We start from the raw sequence: 21,085 nt of genomic DNA, 5'->3' as shown, positions 1-21,085 counted from the left end.
TCTAATTGGAAGGATTCATTGTCACTGGACCTCTTTTATTGGCTGAGCGAAAGCGTGGAAACACGAGCGACAATGCACGGCGTAGGAATAGTTTTTTTTACCACATCAGCTCGTTAAAGTCTCTCTTTATTATTCAAAAACTGATGAGAAAGTTGCATTTTATCCACAAAAGTAGCAAAATAAGTTACGCATATTTTGAGATGTCTCCTTAATTAGCGTTCATCAAATTGTTTTCTCTTTCTCAACAGGTAAAGTGATGTGATTGCCGCGTGATGGAAGAATACTTCGATGATGTGTTCCTGAACGCGAGCACGAACGCAACGCGTTCAGGAGGCTACGGAGAACCCGAGTCCCTGGACCTGCTCGTTCCCCTCAGCATCACCTACGCCATCATCTTCGTGGCCGGCATCCTTGGCAACATCAGCACTTGCGTGGTCATCGCCAGAAACCGCTCCATGCACACGGCGACTAACTTCTACTTATTCAGTTTAGCGATCTCGGATTTAATGCTGTTAGTCTGTGGACTGCCTTTTGAGTTCCATCGATTATGGAACCCCTATACTTATCCGCTTGGAGAGGCGCCGTGTATAATTCTTGGTTTAGCTTCAGAGACATCAGCTAACGCTACAGTGTTAACTATAACAGCTTTTACAGTAGAACGATACATCGCAATTTGCCGTCCGTTTATGTCACATACAATGTCAAAACTTTCTAGGGCTGTGCGTTTTATCGTAGTGATATGGTTCATGGCGCTGTGTACGGCCGTTCCGCAAGCGATGCAATTCGGATTGGTGACCTATGTGGAGAACGGTCAAAATGTGTGCGCGTGTACAGTGAAAGGTCACGGGGTGCATCAAGTGTTTGTGATATCTAGTTTCGTGTTTTTCGTGGTGCCGATGTCGGTGATAACCGTGTTGTACGCGCTGATCGGGGTGAAGTTGCGGACGTCGCGGATCCTGCACCCGGTGAAGAAGCTCTCGGTGGAGAGCAATGGCCGCCCGGCGGGCGCCACCAGGTATAGAAACAGCGCTTCGCAGAGGAGGGTCATACGAATGTTAGGTGAGTTTTTATACTTCTAAAATCAAAATGCAGTGCGTTCAGTCAGCAGTTTTTGGAAAAACGTAGCTTTTGTGTTAGATCATAACACGTCTGTTAAAAATATGAATAGCTATCTCTATACATAGCTTACTTCATTTTTTCAAACTTTATTTCACATGGATTACACGATCACGAACATAATATATTAACACGCAATTGCTTCCGAGTATTCGTAATTTTAATGTTGATCTAAGTTATTGATTGCTTGCAAATTTATGATATTATACAGCAAAGCTACGTTTATTTCCTCATTATAAGCGATATCAGTCTATTCAGCCACCAAAATTGATGGCACCCCGGTGTGACACTATACAAAGTGCGCAATAGAAGATACCTCCGGATACGAGCGCTATGTTATAATATCATATCTTGTGAGATAAGTACATTTATAATATGCCTGATGGTCTATGGAAGTTAGCGTGACGGACGTACGCGTTAGCGTTAAATCTCATTTTGTATCCTTACACTTAAAATCCCATACGATACACTGATCGTTTGAAACTGAATAGTACTATCGCGTCACTTTCGTTTGTGGTACCAGGGGATGGAAAATTCACAATAAATCAGTATGGTATTGTGTCTCTTCTCTTCTTCCTTGCCGTATCCGGCAATGGCGACTCCATCAACAATTCTTATCCGGATTATGAAATGCCCTTATGTGGCTCGCAAAACCAAACTTTGTCTTGAAGATGCGGTATTGTGTAAGTCGCATATGAAAACATCGTGAGACACCGGAAAAAAAAAATGCCCTTATCAGGATTTGGACCACTTGTCCTATGAAAGCATTAGTCCTTATCTTAGTTAAAAGTCGCGCCATTGCGCAAAGTCACTGTGTCAGTGCTCTCCGTGATTTTAAATCGATAAACTATAATTTTCCTAGTTTCTAGTAGTGTTCTATATACTAATATGTAGTGATTAATTCGTGTTGTGTGATGGTGCAAAAACTATTGAAATCGGACGAGAAATGCAAGAGCTACAAGTAAAATAGTTTCAAAAAATAATCGTTATCCGTCTCATCCCTGACCTTCGACAACCCGCACGGCTCTCGCTTCTACGCACACACGCACAGCGCACACGCACAGGCGGCAACTAAACCAGATCTGCGAGCAACGAGACAGCACACGCGCCTGCACGCACACACCTACACCTATAAGAAGACACTCGAGCAAGTTCGCTCTAAGCTTTATTTGTTGCGAGTTAGAGTCGTATTTCGTAGCTTGTATTTTGCAAAGCGCGCGCTTACTATTATATGAGATTAAGTTTGCTTTTACCGACCGTACGCATACAAAATGAATTGCTTAGCTTGTGATGATAAAATAGACAGAAATGAGTTGCTTACATGCTCATGTTGCCCTGGAAGATACCATTTCAGATGTTTGTGCATAACCTCTGCTCAATTCAGAGAAAATCAAGAAAGATACAATAAATATTGGACTTGTCCGGCGTGTAAAGCCATAACACGACGGCGCCGGAATGACGATACACCAGCGACACCGGCCGGTCTGAGCAGGATTACATTACATAATAATATAACAGACGCAACGAATATGTCTTGCGATGAATTTGACGTAAGCAGTATACGCGGAGACACGATAACTTCCCCAAATACTTCGATAAGGCCGCAGATGCACCTGGGGCAAGTAGTAGAGTCTCTGTGCCACGAAAACATCACACTTGCGCAAATAAGTGAATTACTTGACAAAAAACTAGATTCACAAAAAAAGTCAATTATATCTGAATTAAATGCTCAATTAAAAACAGAAATAAAGAATCTCATCCAGAAAGAAATTCAAAATTCCCTGTATAACTTTAAGTTAGAGATAAACCGTAGTATGGCGAACATAACCACAGATCAAAACGACTTGAAATTAAAAATAGAAGATTTATCATTCAAAATACAATCCTTAGAAGCTGAGTGCTCTGCATTAAAGAGCGAAAATCAAGCGCATATACCTCAAGACACAACATTACCTGAAATAAATAATGACCAACTAAAATTATTGGAAATGGAAAATAAAAGGATAGCATCAAGCTTGAGAGAACTGCGAAACCGCATTGACTACACGGACCAGAACCGAAGCGAAGACCAAAGGAAATTCGTGCTATTCGGATTAGATGAGCACGGCGGAGAAACGCAAGATGAGCTTATTTATCGTATAACAAATATGTTTTCCGATATACTTATGATAGACATAAACGGATATATTGAATCGATTAGGAGAATTGGAAGATCAGGATACCGGCGTCCCATAGTGGTTGAACTCATAAACAAACGAATGACAAAGTACGTAACCGAACGACAAATGTGCTTTCGAAATAGTGGTTACGCTGTATCAGAATACTTGTCACGAGAGGCCCTCGATAAAAGAAAAAAGCTAAAAGAGCTTCAATTAGAGGCACGTCGAAATGGAAAATACGCCTTTATCAGGAATAACCGGCTATATATAAATGGCGAAGAACATACTCCAGATGTTGCCAAAGAAAAACAAAGCCACTTTTCACCCTTAAGCAACAATGAAAGTGACCAAGGAACCTTGATACCAGAGCAAGCCGAGAAAACCGAACAAACCAACACCAATCAAATTGAAACATTACAACGGGACTCCTTTCGAGAGCAACTTTAAAATCCTTTACCAAAACACACAGAGTATAAAAAATAAGACTCATATAATAGAAACATTTTTAAAAATGCAAAATATTCAAGCAGCTTGCATATCAGAGACATGGTTAACAGAGAAACAAAAAAATTACGTTCAAATAAATGGTTATCAACTCGCTACGTCGTTCTGCCGGAGTGATAAAAGTGGTGGAGGAGTGGCGATCCTACTACAGGAAGGCATCGACTATAAGGAAAGACAGGACATCAGCCAATTTTCAATAGAGAGCATTTTTGAGTGCTGCGGACTAGAAATACCTAAGTTAGATCTATTAATTATTTGTATATACAGGGCACATCGTGATACGGATATATTCTACGAAGCGCTAGATAAACTTTTGAACAAGATTAATCTGAAACAACAAAAACGACATATAATATTAGGCGGAGACTTTAATATAAATGTTTCGATTAACACCCTAGCTTCATCAAAATTAATTACCACCTTAAGTTCATTTAAATCTTCGGCAAATAGTCAAAGAACCGACACGAGAAATAAAAAACTCAAGCACTTGCATAGACCTCATTTTCACGAACATAGAAAATAATTATAACATTAACGTATACGATTACGGCATTTCCGACCACAAAAGCCTTATATATAATCAACAAACGACAAATTACGATACAAGAAAAGTAAACTGGTATACATTTAAACGCATATTTAACGAGAAAAATGTCAGTTCATTTAAAGAAGCAATACACGACATAAATTGGGACGTACTTCTAATATACGACGATGTCAACAAAAACTATAATTGTTTTGCTCAGCATATAAATGAACTACTAGACTTACATATACCTAAGATTAAAGTAAAACAAAAAACAATAAAAAACAAGACTTGGCTAACCAAAGGTTTGAGACAAGCTTGCAAGCACAAACGATTATTAAAATCACTTTCGAACCAAACAGATAGCGCTGTATTACGTAGCTACTATAAAAAATATGAGAGTATACTCAAAAAATGTGTTAGAACATCAAAAAAATTAGACTACTCAAAAAAAATGCAATTCTCAGACAATAAAACAAAAACAATGTGGAGCATTATAAAAGCAACAACTTCTCCTAAGCTCAAGCGATTACCGCGGCACAAAAATATACGTCTAGAAAAAAATGGCAAAATTATACGTGAGCCTGAACAAATCGCTAACATTTTTAATAACTACTTCATTTCTGTAGGCGAACCATCTACGTCTCAAACAAATCACGAGAAGTGCGGCCGGCCCGTCCGCCACCCGACAACAAATTCAATTTATCTCGAACCCGTTACGACACAAGAGGTATTTAATACTATATCTAAATTGAAAAATAAAAAAAGTTTTGGATTTGACGAAATACCTACTACCCTGTTAAAAGCATGCGCATCAGAAATGACTATACCCTTAACGAAGCTAATCAATCAATCTTTCGAAAAAGGAATATTTCCTGACAATTTAAAACAATCTAAAGTAAAACCTATTCTAAAACCCGGAGGAAATGCTAAAAATCCTGAAAAATATAGACAAATAGCGTTACTGTCATCACTGTCAAAAATATTCGAAAAGTGTATGACAAATAGGCATTACAATTTTTTTTAAAAATATAATATATTCGATGAAAACCAACATGGATTTAGAAAGCAGCATTCGACCACACTCGCAGTATTTAAATATGTCCAAGAGGCTCTACACAACATAAATGAAAAAAAATACTCAGTGGGCTTATTTCTTGACATGACAAAAGCGTACGATAAAGTATCGCACCAAATCCTTCTAGGAAAACTCTATGGCATTGGTATCAGAGGAAATGCATACAATTGGATCAAATCCTACTTACAAGATCGGTCACAATATGTACAGATAGACCACTATAACGAAATCACTGGGGAAATACAAGCCGTGGTATCCAAATCGCGCCGCGTAGTAACATCGATACCGCAAGGGAGTGTAATTGGATGTATCCTCTTCTTAGCATACATAAATGATCTACCAAAAGAACTAGATACTACATGCATAATGTTCGCAGACGACATTTCAGTGCTTATTAACTGCGTAGGAAGTGAGGAATGTCATAAAAAACTAGAAAATTACGCTAACACAATTTTTGAATGGCTACAAGATCATAAATTAGATATCAATCTAAGTAAAACTAAGATCGTCCAGTTTAAACCGTATCAAAAAAAAGAACTAGAAATATACTTCAAACTAAATAACCAGACTATTGAACAAGTTGACCAGTTCAAACTTCTGGGCATAACCGTCGATAGTGGAATGGATTGGAAACCACATGTACAAAATATAAAAAATAAGCTATCCACATTCATATATGCCCTTAGTGTACTCAAAACTAATACAAATTTCGAAGCATCGTTATCTGCATATTACGCATATGCCTACTCCTGGCTACGTTATGGACTTATCTTATGGGGTGAGAGCACTGATGCACACGATCTGTTTCTTCTACAGAAAAGATGTGTCCGAATTTTAGTAAATATTCGAAGGAGAGAAACAACAAGGCCACACTTTATAAAACATAACCTCCTGACACTGCCTTCCCTCTACATTTTGGAAGCAATCATGTTCGTTAGGAAACATTATAATTTATTCGTGCAAAAGAATCAGATTTGTAATAATTATAATTCAAGGACAGGGTATCAGTTAGCGTTGCCAAAAGCGAACCTTGTTATTTTCAAAAAAAGTCCATATTACCGATGTGCCCAAATTTATAATAAAATACCCCCAAATATATTAAAACAAAATAACAATACTAGGTTCAAAAATATAATAATGAAAATTTTAATACAGAAATGTTATTACTCAGTTGACGAGTTTTATAAAGATAATATAAATGAATTTGATATCGCATATAATAATTGACCTTAGCCTGCATTGTTTTGTTATTTTGTTTTGTCTAAAATTTATAAAGAATTATTAATTAATTATATTGATTTATTGACATCTAAATGATGAATTTGGAGGAATTTTAATTTTTTTTTTCTAATGACTACAATTTTTACGATTTTCAATTGACTTTAAGAATTTTGTGTAATTATATAATAATCTAGCGTAATTTTAGTATGTACATACATCCTTGCTTTGCCCTTACAGGGCCCATGTGAAACTGCTTATAATATTGTGTAACACCTATATTACCATGGTCGCAATAAAGTATTATGAAAAATATGAAAAAAATAACATAGCTTCGAGGGGTGATATTTTATGATTTATTTATGCAATATTGACAAATTGATCTTGATAAGACAATTTTTTTTTTTCAATTTAATTTATTTGGAACCTACCATTCTGTAACGCAGAGATAGGCGCCAATCACAATCTAAATTAGATCGTTTGCTCTTAATTCATTTTCAGAATAATGTTATTGCTTTCTCTGATAAAATCTGAAATAAAACGCTGCCATTTGAATTCCAAACTCGTGCCAGCGAGTTTTCTAAAATACAAGAATAAATATTTAAATAGAGATTTATTAGGAACCAGATTTTCAATGAGACAAAGGGATATTTTGTCTGTGTTTTCAATACTCTTTGGGACAATAATAAATACCTATTAGTCAATCTTAAGAGTCACATGAACCTAGCCGCCGCCATATAATAAAAAAAAATAAACAAATAAACGATTTAAAATGAGAGAGTAACTTATGAAAGTTCATCCTACTCAAAGACACAGGGCCAAATTCGACATGTACAACTGTTAGATTTCGCATCCACGTCAAATCAACAGTTGATTTTATTGCATACTGAGTGTTGATTCCATCAACGGTGGATAATATCATTTGGTACAACCAAAACTCAACTCTAAACTAAGGGTTCGGTTTGGTTTGCTTGTTGTGGATTGTTAATGTCAAATTTTGACATTGTACGTATTCGAGAACTTATGATTTTTCCCACATCAACGGGAGATCAACACGATACGTCAAACGTCGCTTGTCGAATAGGGGTCGTGACAGACGACGCACAGCCTGTTTAAACTGTTGATTGTAGGACCTGGAAAGAAACATAATGTTCATAAGCGTGTGGATCAAAACTAAGAAATTGAACACTATTTCAATTTGATTCCTGAAGGGGGGAAATTTGACTGACTTTTTCAAAATGATTTCTTCCGGAGGAAGTCGCCATCGAAGGTTTACTCGAATCCAAATATTTGAAACACAAATTAAAGATTAAAAAAATGGTTTTCTGTAAAGTCGATTTACGGACGATAATTTTGCGTGATAACGTCATAAGAAAACATTGATGAAAAATTGCATACTTTTATTTATATATGAATTGAATTACTATCACTGGTTTATCATTATTTTGTATAATACAAAGAAGGAGTTAATTGAATGTGATTAACGTTACCATGGAGATTTGTCCACAACGTTACAATGGAGATCTGTCCACAATGTGACATTTTTTCGTGCATGCTACCGGTGTTCATCGATTTATAAGACGTTATCACGTCAAAAAACAGTAAATATTAATGTTTTCTAGAATTGTTCTTTGTCGTCTTTTCCACTACTAATATTAGAAAGTTATAAACCATGTTTCCCACAACCGATACACGTATCTCCATAACAACAATGCACAAAGTCCCATAAATCTCGCCACAAAACCCTCACAATTGATTCCCTTCAAGGCAATTGAACGTGGTTTTCATGCTGTCGCTATGTGTTGTGTATAAGCCAAGCAATAATTTATAGATACTCCAGTAGTGTTGTCTTTAAGCGTAATTTCCCTTGGTAAATATATTATAATACGCCAGCTGGAGGCGTAGTGTCAAAAGTGATATTTCATCAAATAGAAACGTCAATTTCCCGTAGGATTATTTTGTAGGATGATTTTCGTATTCCGTGGGATTTTCGAGATAATGGGTTTCGCTCCTAAATGAATTGGATCTGGTGAATTGCATTATGTGATCAATTCCTGCTCACTAGTACCTAGCTAATAAGTTCGTTATATCATAGGATAATAACATCGTAGTTTTCATGGTGATGCTATGTATTGCGTATAAACAAGACGCAATAATTTAGAAATAAAAATATGGGACGTACTTAAGCAGTATTTCCCGTGGGATTATTCTCCAGTTTCTTGGAACTTGCCCAAGTGAGCTATCGACATAAATCTGATGGTTTTCGTGCTTAATTGAAATGGAGCTGGGGAGGTGTATTTGTGATCGGTTTCTTCTTATTTGTAGCATTAGCTACATAAAAATAAAATATATTCTACCTACCTTTGAGATTGTATTGTTATTAAAACTAAATAAGTACATATCAGACAAATGGTTAAGAATCGGACGAAGTTGTTTGCATTTGTAATGAAAAATTGTGGTAACGTCATTGTTGTCAAATTTGTAATGACACTCCCTCACTTTGTTGACCTTAAACTTCTTTGCTCACGTTTACTGTAAAGTGAGATTCGTAAACGCGTTCAATTGTTTACCGTATAAATTCTCGCGGAATTAATTCGAACAACAAACTGATTACAGAATGGAATTTATGTAGTGGCTTAAAGTTTTACACATACACATAGTGCATGACTTATTTATAAAATTATCTAACGTTACTGGGAATATTACCAAGGAGAATTCAGAAAATATTTGTCAGCACATCACTAATTGTAAAGCTAAATTCGGTATAGTCCTTTGTTGAAAGCACACCCTTTCAAGTCGTGTATCTGTGAACATTGCCTCCTAATTCACCCTTTATTTTCAACAATGTCTTTTAATAATTGCTCTGACTTTGTGGCAATTATAATAAGATTGTAATTATTTAGCCTAATTTACGAGATACCGGTCTCCATCTCGATTGTTGCGTGTCTTTTGTGAGACTAATGAGATTGTTTTGTTTTGAGGGACTTCAAAGGTGCCTTTGACATACTCGTAGATTTCATGATACTGTCAAAAAAAAACCATTCACAACTATTCAACCGTTACAGATAATGAGGTATAGCCAAAATTACAATCGAATATCGGCAAACGCCAAACGAAAAGTAAAAATGTATCGGAATGACAGATGCTACGAAAAGTCACGTGACTAATGACTAGTTCCATACATTACGGAAATTTCGATTGGCGTTTTCTATCAACGATTGTCGTCTTGGCTAGTTAAAGTAAGCCCTCTGAGGAGTTTTCGGGTAATTTTAGTTTCTAATTGTTGCTAGGTGGAACATTTTTTATTATTACTTTTTTAACATCAATTCTCAACAACTCAATGTTGAAGGTTAGGAGAAGAATAAACGAAAAATTGTGTCTTAAAATTGTGGTATCACTGGTTATCTAGCTGACGTGTCTACTTTACACAGTTAATTTTGTAATATACTTGGGCATTACTGTCAGTATTATAAGTATTTGATAAAAAAATTGTTTTAGGTACAAGCTTTTATCGCTGACTGTACTTTTCTTTCCACAGGCAACTAATACTTATCGAGATAATTCAAAAAACCCCAAACACAATTAGGCTGCATGGTATTATCACAGAGTTTCCACTGTACCTATGCAAATTTGAAGCTTATTACAAACCGGGAAATGGGTCAAATTCAACTTGTAACATTTGATTACAGATACAGAAATTCAGGACAGAAGCAAGAAACAGCTAAATAAGAGCTTGCATAAGACGCCAAATTATAAACTGTAGGCGTGCGGCGTTGTGCTCCAAATGACAATAAGAATTTCGTGACTTTTTGTACTGACAACGTGGGTTTGATAAAATAAATGATCTATGACACTTGGCCAGATATAATTCCATAGACGGTTCGCTTTTCATTTTCCATTGTCATAAACTCCAGCAATATTCGTTTCCTCTATGAAAGTATTTCATCCCAAACGCTGTAATAAAACTTTTTATGGCACTTTCATTCATTGGCACAGATTAAATTTGAAACTTTTATGGAATCTGTTGCTTTTAGGGTTCCGTGCCAGGATTGCCATAGATAACGGAAATGTCATGTATCTCTTAAACTAGGCAATATTTCCATAGGAGTTGACCCATTTTTACCGCTCCCGAAGACAATTCATTATTAAATCTTTTTTACACTTGGTTTTACTACACAGAATGGTCCAAAAATAATACGTTGATAATTTTCTTACCACGGCATTTTTTGATAATTAAAACGAACGTTTGCGTTTGTGTATTAAAGCTAAAGGAGAATATTTTGAAGATAATACGTTTTGTTTTAGTTAAATGATTGCAATTCAAATTTTTAATGACATTCAAGACGTATAAAAATTAAGAAAAATTTTCCTAAGTATTCTTTGTCCTCATATTTTTGGGTCAGCCTGTATTGTCTGTGTTGAACAACAGATGACGCTGCTCTAATTATTGTGTGGATTTGTATTGTATTGTAGCTCGGGCGATTTTCCGCAACTCGACGTCTTGCGCCTATTTTGCGTGATAGGGGGTGGGCTAGTCTTGCCAGCCCAGCTCCTCGAGGAATCCTATCAAACCTTTGATGTTGAGTAGGACCTCGGGGAGGTCACTCGGGGATCCGAGATGTTTTGCCCTGTATGGGGCCAATCCGCTGCATTCCAACACCACGTGAGAGGCTGTTTCTTCTTCCTCCATGCATCCACGGCATAGGGGACTGTCTGTGACACCTGTTATAAAAAGATGTTTGTTAAAAAGTCCATGACCTGTTATGACACTGGTTACCATACTCAGTCGAACCTTTCCTAGTTGAAGGAGCGCCCTTGTGAGCTTACCGTTCATGCTAGGCATGGCCTGCTTGGCCTGTCTGCATCCAGTTTGGTTTAGCCAGTGTTCTGTGTGTAGTTTCCCTGTACGTGCCAGCAGCATTGAGCGTACCTTACTAAACGGTATCGGGAGGATCGGTTCCGGGCCTATCGCCCCCGCACCCGATCCTTGTCTGGCGAGCTCGTCCGCGGCGTCGTTACCTCGGGATCCACTGTGTCCTTTGATCCATTGTAAGGTGATCTTATTGTTCTGACATACCTCCATTAGTCGTTCGTGGCATTCGTGTATAAGTTTGGATGTGACTATATGGCTTTTTAGGGCCATTAAGACTGCTCTGCTGTCGGAGAGTATGCGGATGGAGGATCCTACTACCTTCCTTGCAGTGATGGCAGCCGCCGCGTTAATGATGCCCATGCACTCAGCCTGGAATACCGAGTTATGGGCTCCTAGCGGAGTGGTGATTGACATGTTCAGGTCTTCTGAAAAGGTTCCAGAGCCTGATCCGCTGTCTGTTTTGGACCCATCAGTGAAGATTCTCAGCTCCCGGGGATTGAGTCCTTCGTAGTTGTCGTCCTCAAATAATTGTATTTTGTACCTTTTGTCAAAGATGGCTTGTTTGTGAATTCGATCCGTGCCCGCCATGAGCACTGGAAATTCGCTGTATACTTTTTCCAGGCATGCTGTGTGAAGAGCTCCTGTGGTGTTAGACCATATATTGAGGGTAACCTTACCGCTGAGAGACTGGCCTCTTGTTGTATGTGTAGGTGCAGCGGTGAAAGGTTTAGCATGACCTCCATGGCTGCAGTCGGAGTGGACCTCGTGCAGCCAGTGGTGGCCGCGCATGCGAGCCTCTGGAGTCTTTGTAGCTTGTCTCGTACGTTGCCTAGGTTTGTTCTTGGCCACCAAACCAGAGCACCGTAGCAGAGTAGGGGGCGGATTATAGTCTTATAGAGCCAAAGGGTAATTTTCGGGTTGAGTCCCCACCTCTTACCAATCATCCTTCTGCACTGCCAGAAGACTACTCCCGCCTTGTCTATGCGTTTGTTGATGTGATTGTTCCAGTTGAGTTTACTGTCGAGCGTTAGCCCTAAGTACTTAACTTCGTCGGTCAGCTGTAGCTCAGTCTGGAAGAGTGTTGGTCTGGTAAAGTTGCCAAGTGCCCTTTTATTGGTGAACATTACCATTTCTGTTTTGGTGGGGTTAACTGATAGGTCAAAATCTCTACACCAGCGTTCTACGATCCGAAGAGCTGCCTGGGTGAGGTCGCATACTGTACTGGCAAATTTACCTGATATTAATATTGCCAGATCATCAGCGTAGCCTATTGTGTAGAAGTGTTCCTCGTTCAGTTTGGTTATGAGGTTGTTGACTACTAGGTTCCACAACAGAGGTGAGAGAACTCCCCCTTGAGGGCATCCCCGCACCGCCGCTACGGCCTGCGGTTCACCTACATACCTTATTGTCCTTTGATTTAGCATGTTCATGATCCACTTTATTAGTCCAGGTTCAGCGCCGTGGTTTTCCAAGGCGTTCCCTATACTGGAAAAGTGAGTCTTGTCAAAAGCGCCCTCTATGTCAATGAAAGTGCCGAGGCACATTTCTTTGCCGTGGATGGCTCTCTCAATGCGGCTTACAACCATGTGAAGAGCCGACTCCGTAGATTTACCTGAGCTGTACGCGTGCTGGTTGTTGTGCATCGGTATGTTCTTTAGCGCCCGGTCCCTCAGGTCCCTGTCGCACAGTTTTTCCAAAGTTTTCAGCAGGAATGATGTGAGACTGATGGGCCTAAAGGATTTGGCAGCTGTGTAGTCGTTCTTACCTGGTTTAGGTATGAATACCACATTCACATCTCTCCATCTCCTGGGCACGTACCCCCAGGCTAGGCAGGCTGCCATGATGTCGGTCAGGGTTTCCTGGATGAGTCCTAGACCCCACTGTAGGAGAGCGGGGAAGATCCCATCCGGACCAGCCGCCTTGAAGGGATGGAAGCTGTCTATGGCCCACCTGAGTTTCTCAGCCGTGACGACTCTGTGCGCCATTTGCCAGTTGTTGTCCGTTGTACTGTATTCCTCGTCCTGCTGATCTGCATCGGCGAGACTTACGCATCCTGGAAAGTGGGTTACCAGGAGAAGGCGTTGGGTCTCTGCAGGGCTAGATGTGTATGTGCCATCGGGTTTACGCAGTGAGCCCAATTGTGATGTGGGCTTGTGCGCTAAGGTTTTCCTCACCCGGTTGGCGTGGTCAAGTGTTTCAATGCTGCTGCAGAAGTTCCTCCATGACAGGGATCTCCAGTACCGCAATCTCTTTTTGTACCTGGCCTTGGCTTCGTAGTAGTTTTCCCAGTCCACCTCAGCCGTTGTGTTCATGGCCCTGTTGAAGAGTCTTCTTGTTTTCCCCCGGAGTCTCTCCAGTTCTGGGCCCCACCACTGGTGACCCTTTATGGCAGTCTTTGCCGGTGGTTTTAAGGGGCACGCCTTGTGGTAGCTGTCTACGAGGGTATCAGTTAAGATATTTACCTGCTGTTCTATCTGAGCCGGTTCCCGAAGGTCATCCCTCGGTGGAAGCCGGTCAAGGCTTTCCCCTAGGACCTTCCTAAAAGTGGCTCGGTCCATTTTCCTGGGATTCCTCCGGGCGGTTGGTGTGTCTCTAGATGCTAGTAGATTGAAGCGAATCCACCTATGGTCTGAGCAGGAGGCCTCCTGGGAGACGTGCCATCCCATAATTAGTTCACTGACCTCCTCCGAAGCCAGAGTCAGGTCGATAATCGTCCTGCATCGTTTGTTTACAAATGTTGGTTCAGCGCCTATATTTAGAATGTTTAGATTAGTAGTCACAAGATATTCAACAAGTGTCTTACCTCTGTTGTTGCTGGTCTCCATTCCCCACAGTGGGTGGTGTGCGTTGGAGTCGGCCCCGATGATTATTGCGAGGCCTGATCTCTCGCAGTGGCTGACCAGTCGTTGTAGTTCGGCAGGCGGTGGCTCGTCCTCTCCAGGCATGTACGCCGAGGCAAGGACTAGGTCGCGACAGCCTGTTGGCAGTGGAACTTGTAGTTTAATCGCACACAGGTCTCTGGAACAGAATTTGTGTGGATTTTAAAATGAGCGTTAAATTTCTTTCATCATAATTCATGTGAAAAGAAACTACATCAGAGTTTATGTTACTAAATTAGCATAATTAAATTTGACGCAAAATTTCATTTGAGACTTCACACGTTAAATTATTCTGCGTTATTATGCCATTTTCTCAGTCCTTCGTGAGTTTCGCGACTTAACTATGGTTCTAAAATTTAAATCATACAATTACATACAATCATTTATTTTGGCATCTATTTTGTAACCATAGAGGCTTCTTTTTTTAAAAATGGCTTCCATCAAAATTTATGATGATTTCGCCTGTCAAAAGTGTGCTCGTAGATTTCATGACACATTCTTTCACCTATGTTTTTAGGGTTCCGTACCCCAAGGGTGAAAACGGGACCCTATTAATAAGACTTCTCTGCCCGTCTGTCCGTCTGTCTGTCACCAGGCTGTATCTCATGAACCGTGATAGCTAGACAGTTGAATTTTTCACAGATGATGCATTTCTGTTGCCGCTATAACAACAAATACTAAAAAGTACGGAACCCTCGGTGGGCGAGTCCGACTCGCACTTGTCCAGTTATTATTATTATTTGTTTGAATATTTTTTTCTTTAACCGGCGTGTTTACGAATCTACTTTTTATCTTTCTTTTTTGGGGTTCCGTAGTTCATCCGGACTACGAAAAATCGGTCTGTCCATCTGCCCGTCTGTAAAGACCCCTTTTCTCAGGAACGCGTGTAGGACAGACAAAACATCCTCCAGACTGAGCATAGTCGCGCTATTCCCTCTGCCACGCATACGGTAATTTTACTCCATGTTCGAGTCGAAAGTGTCTATGTGTGACGTCTGTGTCTTTGAACGGACCAATCACGGCACCGGACTTCGCTCACCTCGTCCCGCGCACGGCGCACCCCGCATTTTTGACATCATCGGTTGCATGAAATAATTGCTCTAAACTCGGTCTAGAGGATTCCTAGTCTATGGTGTAGGTATGAAGTAGGGCTCGCGCAATATAGCAAGTATGCACACATTAAAAGTACATTCTAACACTATCCTATACATTTTTTTCATGAGAAAATAAGTAAGGTCTTGCGGCTCTGGGATCTTGTACTATTTATTTATTATTTATTTAATCTTTATTGCACAAAAGAAAAATCTTATAGTACAAAAGGCGGACTTAATGCCATAAGGCATTCTCTACCAGTCAACTATTCTGTCATTCTCAAGTAAAATTACGCCTCTATTCGCGAACATTATTTCCCTACAGTCCCTCACCCACTCTAATGTCGTTTTCGTGTCGCATTAATACATAGTTATGCAAATATATTTAATCTCTTTTGAATGGAGGCTCGGGGATAAGAGCGTGTTTGGGTCGTCCATCTTTATTACTACAGTAAACTGACTAGTATTTGCCCGCGGCTTCGATCGCGTAACACAGGCTTCTAGTCTCAGAGCGTAAGGTGTTGGTGTACCTTAAAAATAATTATTTGTTTCACAAGGGGGTAAAGTTGTTGTTCAACCGCTCATTTGAAACGTAGTGAACAAGCGTAGCGAGTGGTTCGAAAAATTGAATTTTGAGCGTTGCGAGGGTTTGAAAGCACTAGGGTTAAACAAAATTTGCCCCCGAGTGAAACACAAAATTTTTCACCACACCAACCTGAACCAAATATTAAATGTAAATTATCAAACAAAATCAAACCAAATCAAATTCAAATTAATGTTATCAAATATTTATCATCCAAAATCATAATTTAAGAAAACAACTCTAAATTTGCATTTGATTAGGTACTTTGCCTCACATGTGAATTACAGTTTGCTATCCGTTTTTGAGGTGCAAAGTAAACCTTTCCGAGCTGGTGTGGCGAAAAAAATATTCTGTTAAAACGTTTAACCCGATATTCACCCCCTTAGGGGATGAGATTCCAATGCTTGTTTAACAGAGCTCATTTCATACTAATGCTAACAAAAAATCAATACCTTTGTACTGAAAAAGTATAAAAAGTTTTTTCTCAGTAAGAACTGTGGTAATGTATTAAACCGGCGTAAACAACCCTTCAGATTAACATTCTGTAAGCATTTTATGAAAAACAAAGTCATAAAACCGGGCTAGATCATGTAAAAGTTTAAGAGGTTAAAAAGTATATAAATATGTACGAGTAGCCATTAAAACTATAAATATCTTAATAATGGTGAAGGCGAGGGAGTTATTATAGGTTAAGAGTGCTATTACATTTCGGGGTTGAGCGAGTTTAGGTATTTTAAGCGCTGCGGCAGGCCGTGCGAGCTCAGTATTCCGATCCCTTCTACCACACTCGCACTACAATGATGGATTAAACATTCTTGATCCTTCGCGAAGCATATTGAAATCAACCATAACAACACTAACTGTACTTAACTTATAAAGTCCTAAAACTGTTATTTGGTAAGTACGAAAATACTAAATGCAGTGCAAATGTACATAGGGGCTGTTCATAAATTACGTCATCTATTTTTGACCCCCCCATCCCTCAAATCATCCAAAAATCATGCTTCGGATGACTCTGTTTCCTCCTACGTCATGCTACCATCATCCGATGTTAGATGTTAGAAACCCCTCCTCCCATTTGAAACGACGTAATTTATGAATAGCCCCATACTCGTACTTATGAACGTATATTACTCGAAAGAAATTATAGGTACCCATGCAACTAAAACACTTCGTGTTTGGGCTTGTTTGATTCGGCTCAACAAGATCTTTGACACAAGACAGTACTCAGGGTCTGATGATAGAGCTGGAAGGTGGTCACCATTACCAATCAACCATACAACTAAACCACATCGTGTTTAGGCTCGTTTTATTCATCTCAACAAGATCTTTGACACTAGGTGATACTCAGAGTCTGATGATGGAGCTGGAAGTTGGTTACCGGTACCAATCAACCATGCTACTAAACCACTTCATGTTTAGGCTCGTTTGACTAGTCTCAACAAGATCTTTGACACTAGGTGATACTCAGAGTCTGATGATGGAGCCGGAAGGTGGTCACCGGTACCAATCAACCATGCAACTAAACCACTTCATGTTTAGGCTCGTTTGACTAGTCTCAACAAGATCATTGACACTAGGTGATACTCAGGGTCTGATGATGGAGCTGGAAGGTGGTCACCATTACCAATCAACCATACAACTAAACCACATCGTGTTTAGGCTCGTTTTATTCATCTCAACAAGATCTTTGACACTAGGTGATACTCAGAGTCTGATGATGGAGCTGGGAGTTGGTTACCGGTACCAATCAACCATGCAACTAAACCACTTCATGTTTAGGCTCTTTTGACTAGTCTCAACAAGATCTTTGACACTAGGTGATACTCAGAGTCTGATGATGGAGCCGGAAGGTGGTCACCGGTACCAATCAACCATGCAACTAAACCACTTCATGTTTAGGCTCGTTTGATTAGTCTCAACAAGATCTTTGACACTAGGTGATACTCAGAGTCTGATGATGGAGCTGGAAGGTGGTAACCGGTACCAATCAACCATGCAACTAAACCACTTCGTGTTTAGGCTCGTTTGATTCGTCTCAACAAGATCTTTGACACTAGGTGATAAACCAAACACGAAGCCCAAACACGAAGCCCAAACACGAAGTGGTTCAGTTATGTGATAGACTGGTACCCGTCGCCACCTTCGAGCTCCATCATCAGACCCTGAGTAGTATCTTGTGTCAAAGATCTTGTTGCGACGAATCAAACGAGCCCAAACACGAAGTGGTTCAGTTACATGGTAGACTGGTACCCGTGGCCACAGTCCAGCTCCATCATCAGACCCTGAGTACTATCTTGTGTCAAAGATCTTGTTGAGACGAATAAAACGAGCCTAAACACGAAGTGGTTTAGTTGCATGGTTGATTGGTACCGGTGACCACCTTCCAGCTCCATCATCAGACCCTGAGTACTATCTTGTGTCAAAGATCTTGTTGAGACGAATAAAACGAGCCTAAACACGAAGTGGTTTAGTTGCATGGTTGATTGGTACTCGTGACCACCTTCCGGCTCCATCATCAGACCCTGAGTACTATCTTAAGTCAAAGATCTTGTTGAGCCGAATCAAACGAGCCCAAACACGAAGTGTTTTAGTTGCATGGTTGATTGGTACCGGTGACCACCTTCCGGCTCCATCATCAGACCCTGAGTACTATTTTGTGTCAAAGATCTTGTTGAGACGAATAAAACGAGCCTAAACACGAAGTGGTTTAGTTGCATGGTTGATTGGTACTGGTGACCACCTTCCGGCTCCATCATCAGACCCTGAGTACTATCTTAAGTCAAAGATCTTGTTGAGCCGAATCAAACGAGCCCAAACACGAAGTGTTTTAGTTGCATGGTTGATTGGTACCGGTGACCACCTTCCGGCTCCATCATCAGACCCTGAGTACTATTTTGTGTCAAAGATCATGTTAAGACGAATAAAACGAGCCTAAACACGAAGTGGTTTAGTTGCATGGTTGATTGGTACCGGTGACCACCTTCCGGCTCCATCATCAGACCCGGTACTATCTTGAGTCAAATAAATACATATAGAATGTCAGGTCGTTTCAAATATTTTTAATCCTGTCCGGTAGTTTATTAAACTGTACCATTATAAATTATAATACTATAAAAACAGTGCTAGGATCAAAGTCTCTCGTTGCGGTTTACACGCACACAGTATAGCGTTTTACACGGCGCCCGCCGCACACAATGATAAAAAACCTCGTCGTCGCCGTTGAAAATGTGCGGAGCCGACCGACACACGTCCTACCTGTACAAGCTCTGCCGCGGCACTGAGCTGGCGAGCGCGCGTCATCGGTAATATAGAGTAGTTTTCAAAAAATTGCCATAAAATTATAGTAGAATTTCATAAACACTAATGTATACCAACAGAATAAGCAAACGTTGCAGATTGCTTGAGTATGAAAATGACTTCGATATTAAGTAGATTTTCGCAGAAATTGACACTTGTTTCGGAGAGAAAATTGAGTTCGTTTTACTTTGATTTTCTCTTTCTCAAAGGTATGTAGGAAAAATATCGTTTGATATGCCTAAAGTACAGGGTATTAGTAATACAAAATAGCCAGGTTTAGCAGAGTAAACTTCTCAACATTTCCAAATAAGAGCTTGCCGTTCAGTGCTTCACGGGGTTTTTCGGAAACGACCATCAGAAAAAAATTCATTACTAATTTAATAAGTCCTTTTTCTAATATTTACAACGATATTTAAAAAGATAAGAAGACGCTTTTACTGGAACAAGTACTCATTGTTTCTAATAATGAGCACAAAGTCCTGAATTTCGTCGACTAGTATCATCAATTTTGCATTATTTCGAGTTTTCTTGTAAGAGCGCTCTTAAAAATAGTCATATGTACTTACATTAGGTACTTACTTTAATTTAGAATAGATTGCTTCTTGCCGACATAAAGTAAAAAAAAGTAAAAAATATTTTTATTGCACAGAAAGAGTTTCTGGTAAGAGTTGACATTCAGAGATTCCAGGAATCCCCGCACTAACTAGGCTTGGCCTGTATCGCGGGAGACCAATTAACTTAAGACAAGAAAAATAATTTTAATTTTAACAATTTTGTAAACTATGTACTGTCTATCTGTTATTAACTACATTACTATTAATTTTTGTTTCTAGGTTCAACATTAGTATCAGTTATAATACTTATAATATTGCCTATTATAAGTTATAATACTTATAGCATTTCCCGAATCGAGCCGTGAGAAACGGAACTATAAATTTAAATGAAAAATTAAGGGAGCTGCCAACTAAAATGTTAAACATTGCCGGTAGCGGCATTATCTGAGAAAATTGTCGGCCATTATATCCTTAAATTAAAATACGACTAGAAGTTATCTGTGCTGTAAATGTACCAACAATTAAATTTAAGGTACTCCTTTAATTTATTGTAAGCGTACAAATTGAGAGCCTACTTTATTTAAACTGTTATTATCAGTAAAGCCATTAAAACATCAGTTAAAGTCTTAAAAAATACTTAGCCATGTTTTACAACAATGAAATGAGTTGAATTTCTAACTGTTCGTGAGACTTTATTGGGACAAAAAAATACAAACTAAATAATATTTGAATTTCTTAATAACTCATAAAAAAATCAACACATTAAACAGTCTAAGTATATTATGTTGCATTTCTCAACCGACTCATATCTACGCTCAAAAGCATTAAAAAGGGGCCAAATTTGTGAGCAAATTCACAAAGTGACGCGTTGTCGTTTCTTTTGAGTTTATGTGAGTGTAAAAAAAGACCCAGTGCAATCCAATCACATTTTATGGGTAAAGGTGAGTTGGCGGCGTGTGAATACAAAAACTTCGATTTTCAGTCTTTTTCCTTCTTAAAAAAATCAGAATATGTAGGTAGGTACTTGAATAGAATGAATAATTTACGGTACTTGAAGGAAAATATCCAATGTCAAGGCGGCAATCAAAAAATCTTAGAGTAGAAATTTTGATAGCCCACGCAGAGCAAGTGTTATTTTAAACGACAAACTTCTATGAAATGCTTACGCATAAATAACACTTGCCCTGCGTGGGCTATCAAAATC

General features: G+C 39.3%; 1 protein-coding gene across 2 annotated transcripts in view; it reads left to right on the top strand.

Moving 5' to 3' along the window:
* Positions 1-227: 227 nt before the first annotated feature.
* LOC134672593 (pyrokinin-1 receptor-like) overlaps positions 228-21,085 on the top strand; it is a 102,363-nt gene continuing 81,505 nt past the window's right edge. For both annotated transcript variants that reach the window (XM_063530579.1, XM_063530644.1), the window contains exon 1: positions 228-1,059. In XM_063530579.1, coding sequence (XP_063386649.1) covers positions 273-1,059 — 787 coding nt within the window. In that variant the 5' untranslated portion in view covers positions 228-272. The remainder of the gene's footprint in view (positions 1,060-21,085) is intronic.

This window comes from Cydia fagiglandana, chromosome 1 (genome assembly GCF_963556715.1).
Source record: "Cydia fagiglandana chromosome 1, ilCydFagi1.1, whole genome shotgun sequence".
NCBI lineage: Eukaryota > Metazoa > Arthropoda > Insecta > Lepidoptera > Tortricidae > Cydia > Cydia fagiglandana.
The sequence above is the reverse complement of the archived record's forward strand: the minus strand, read 5'-3'. Positions and strand labels throughout refer to the sequence as shown.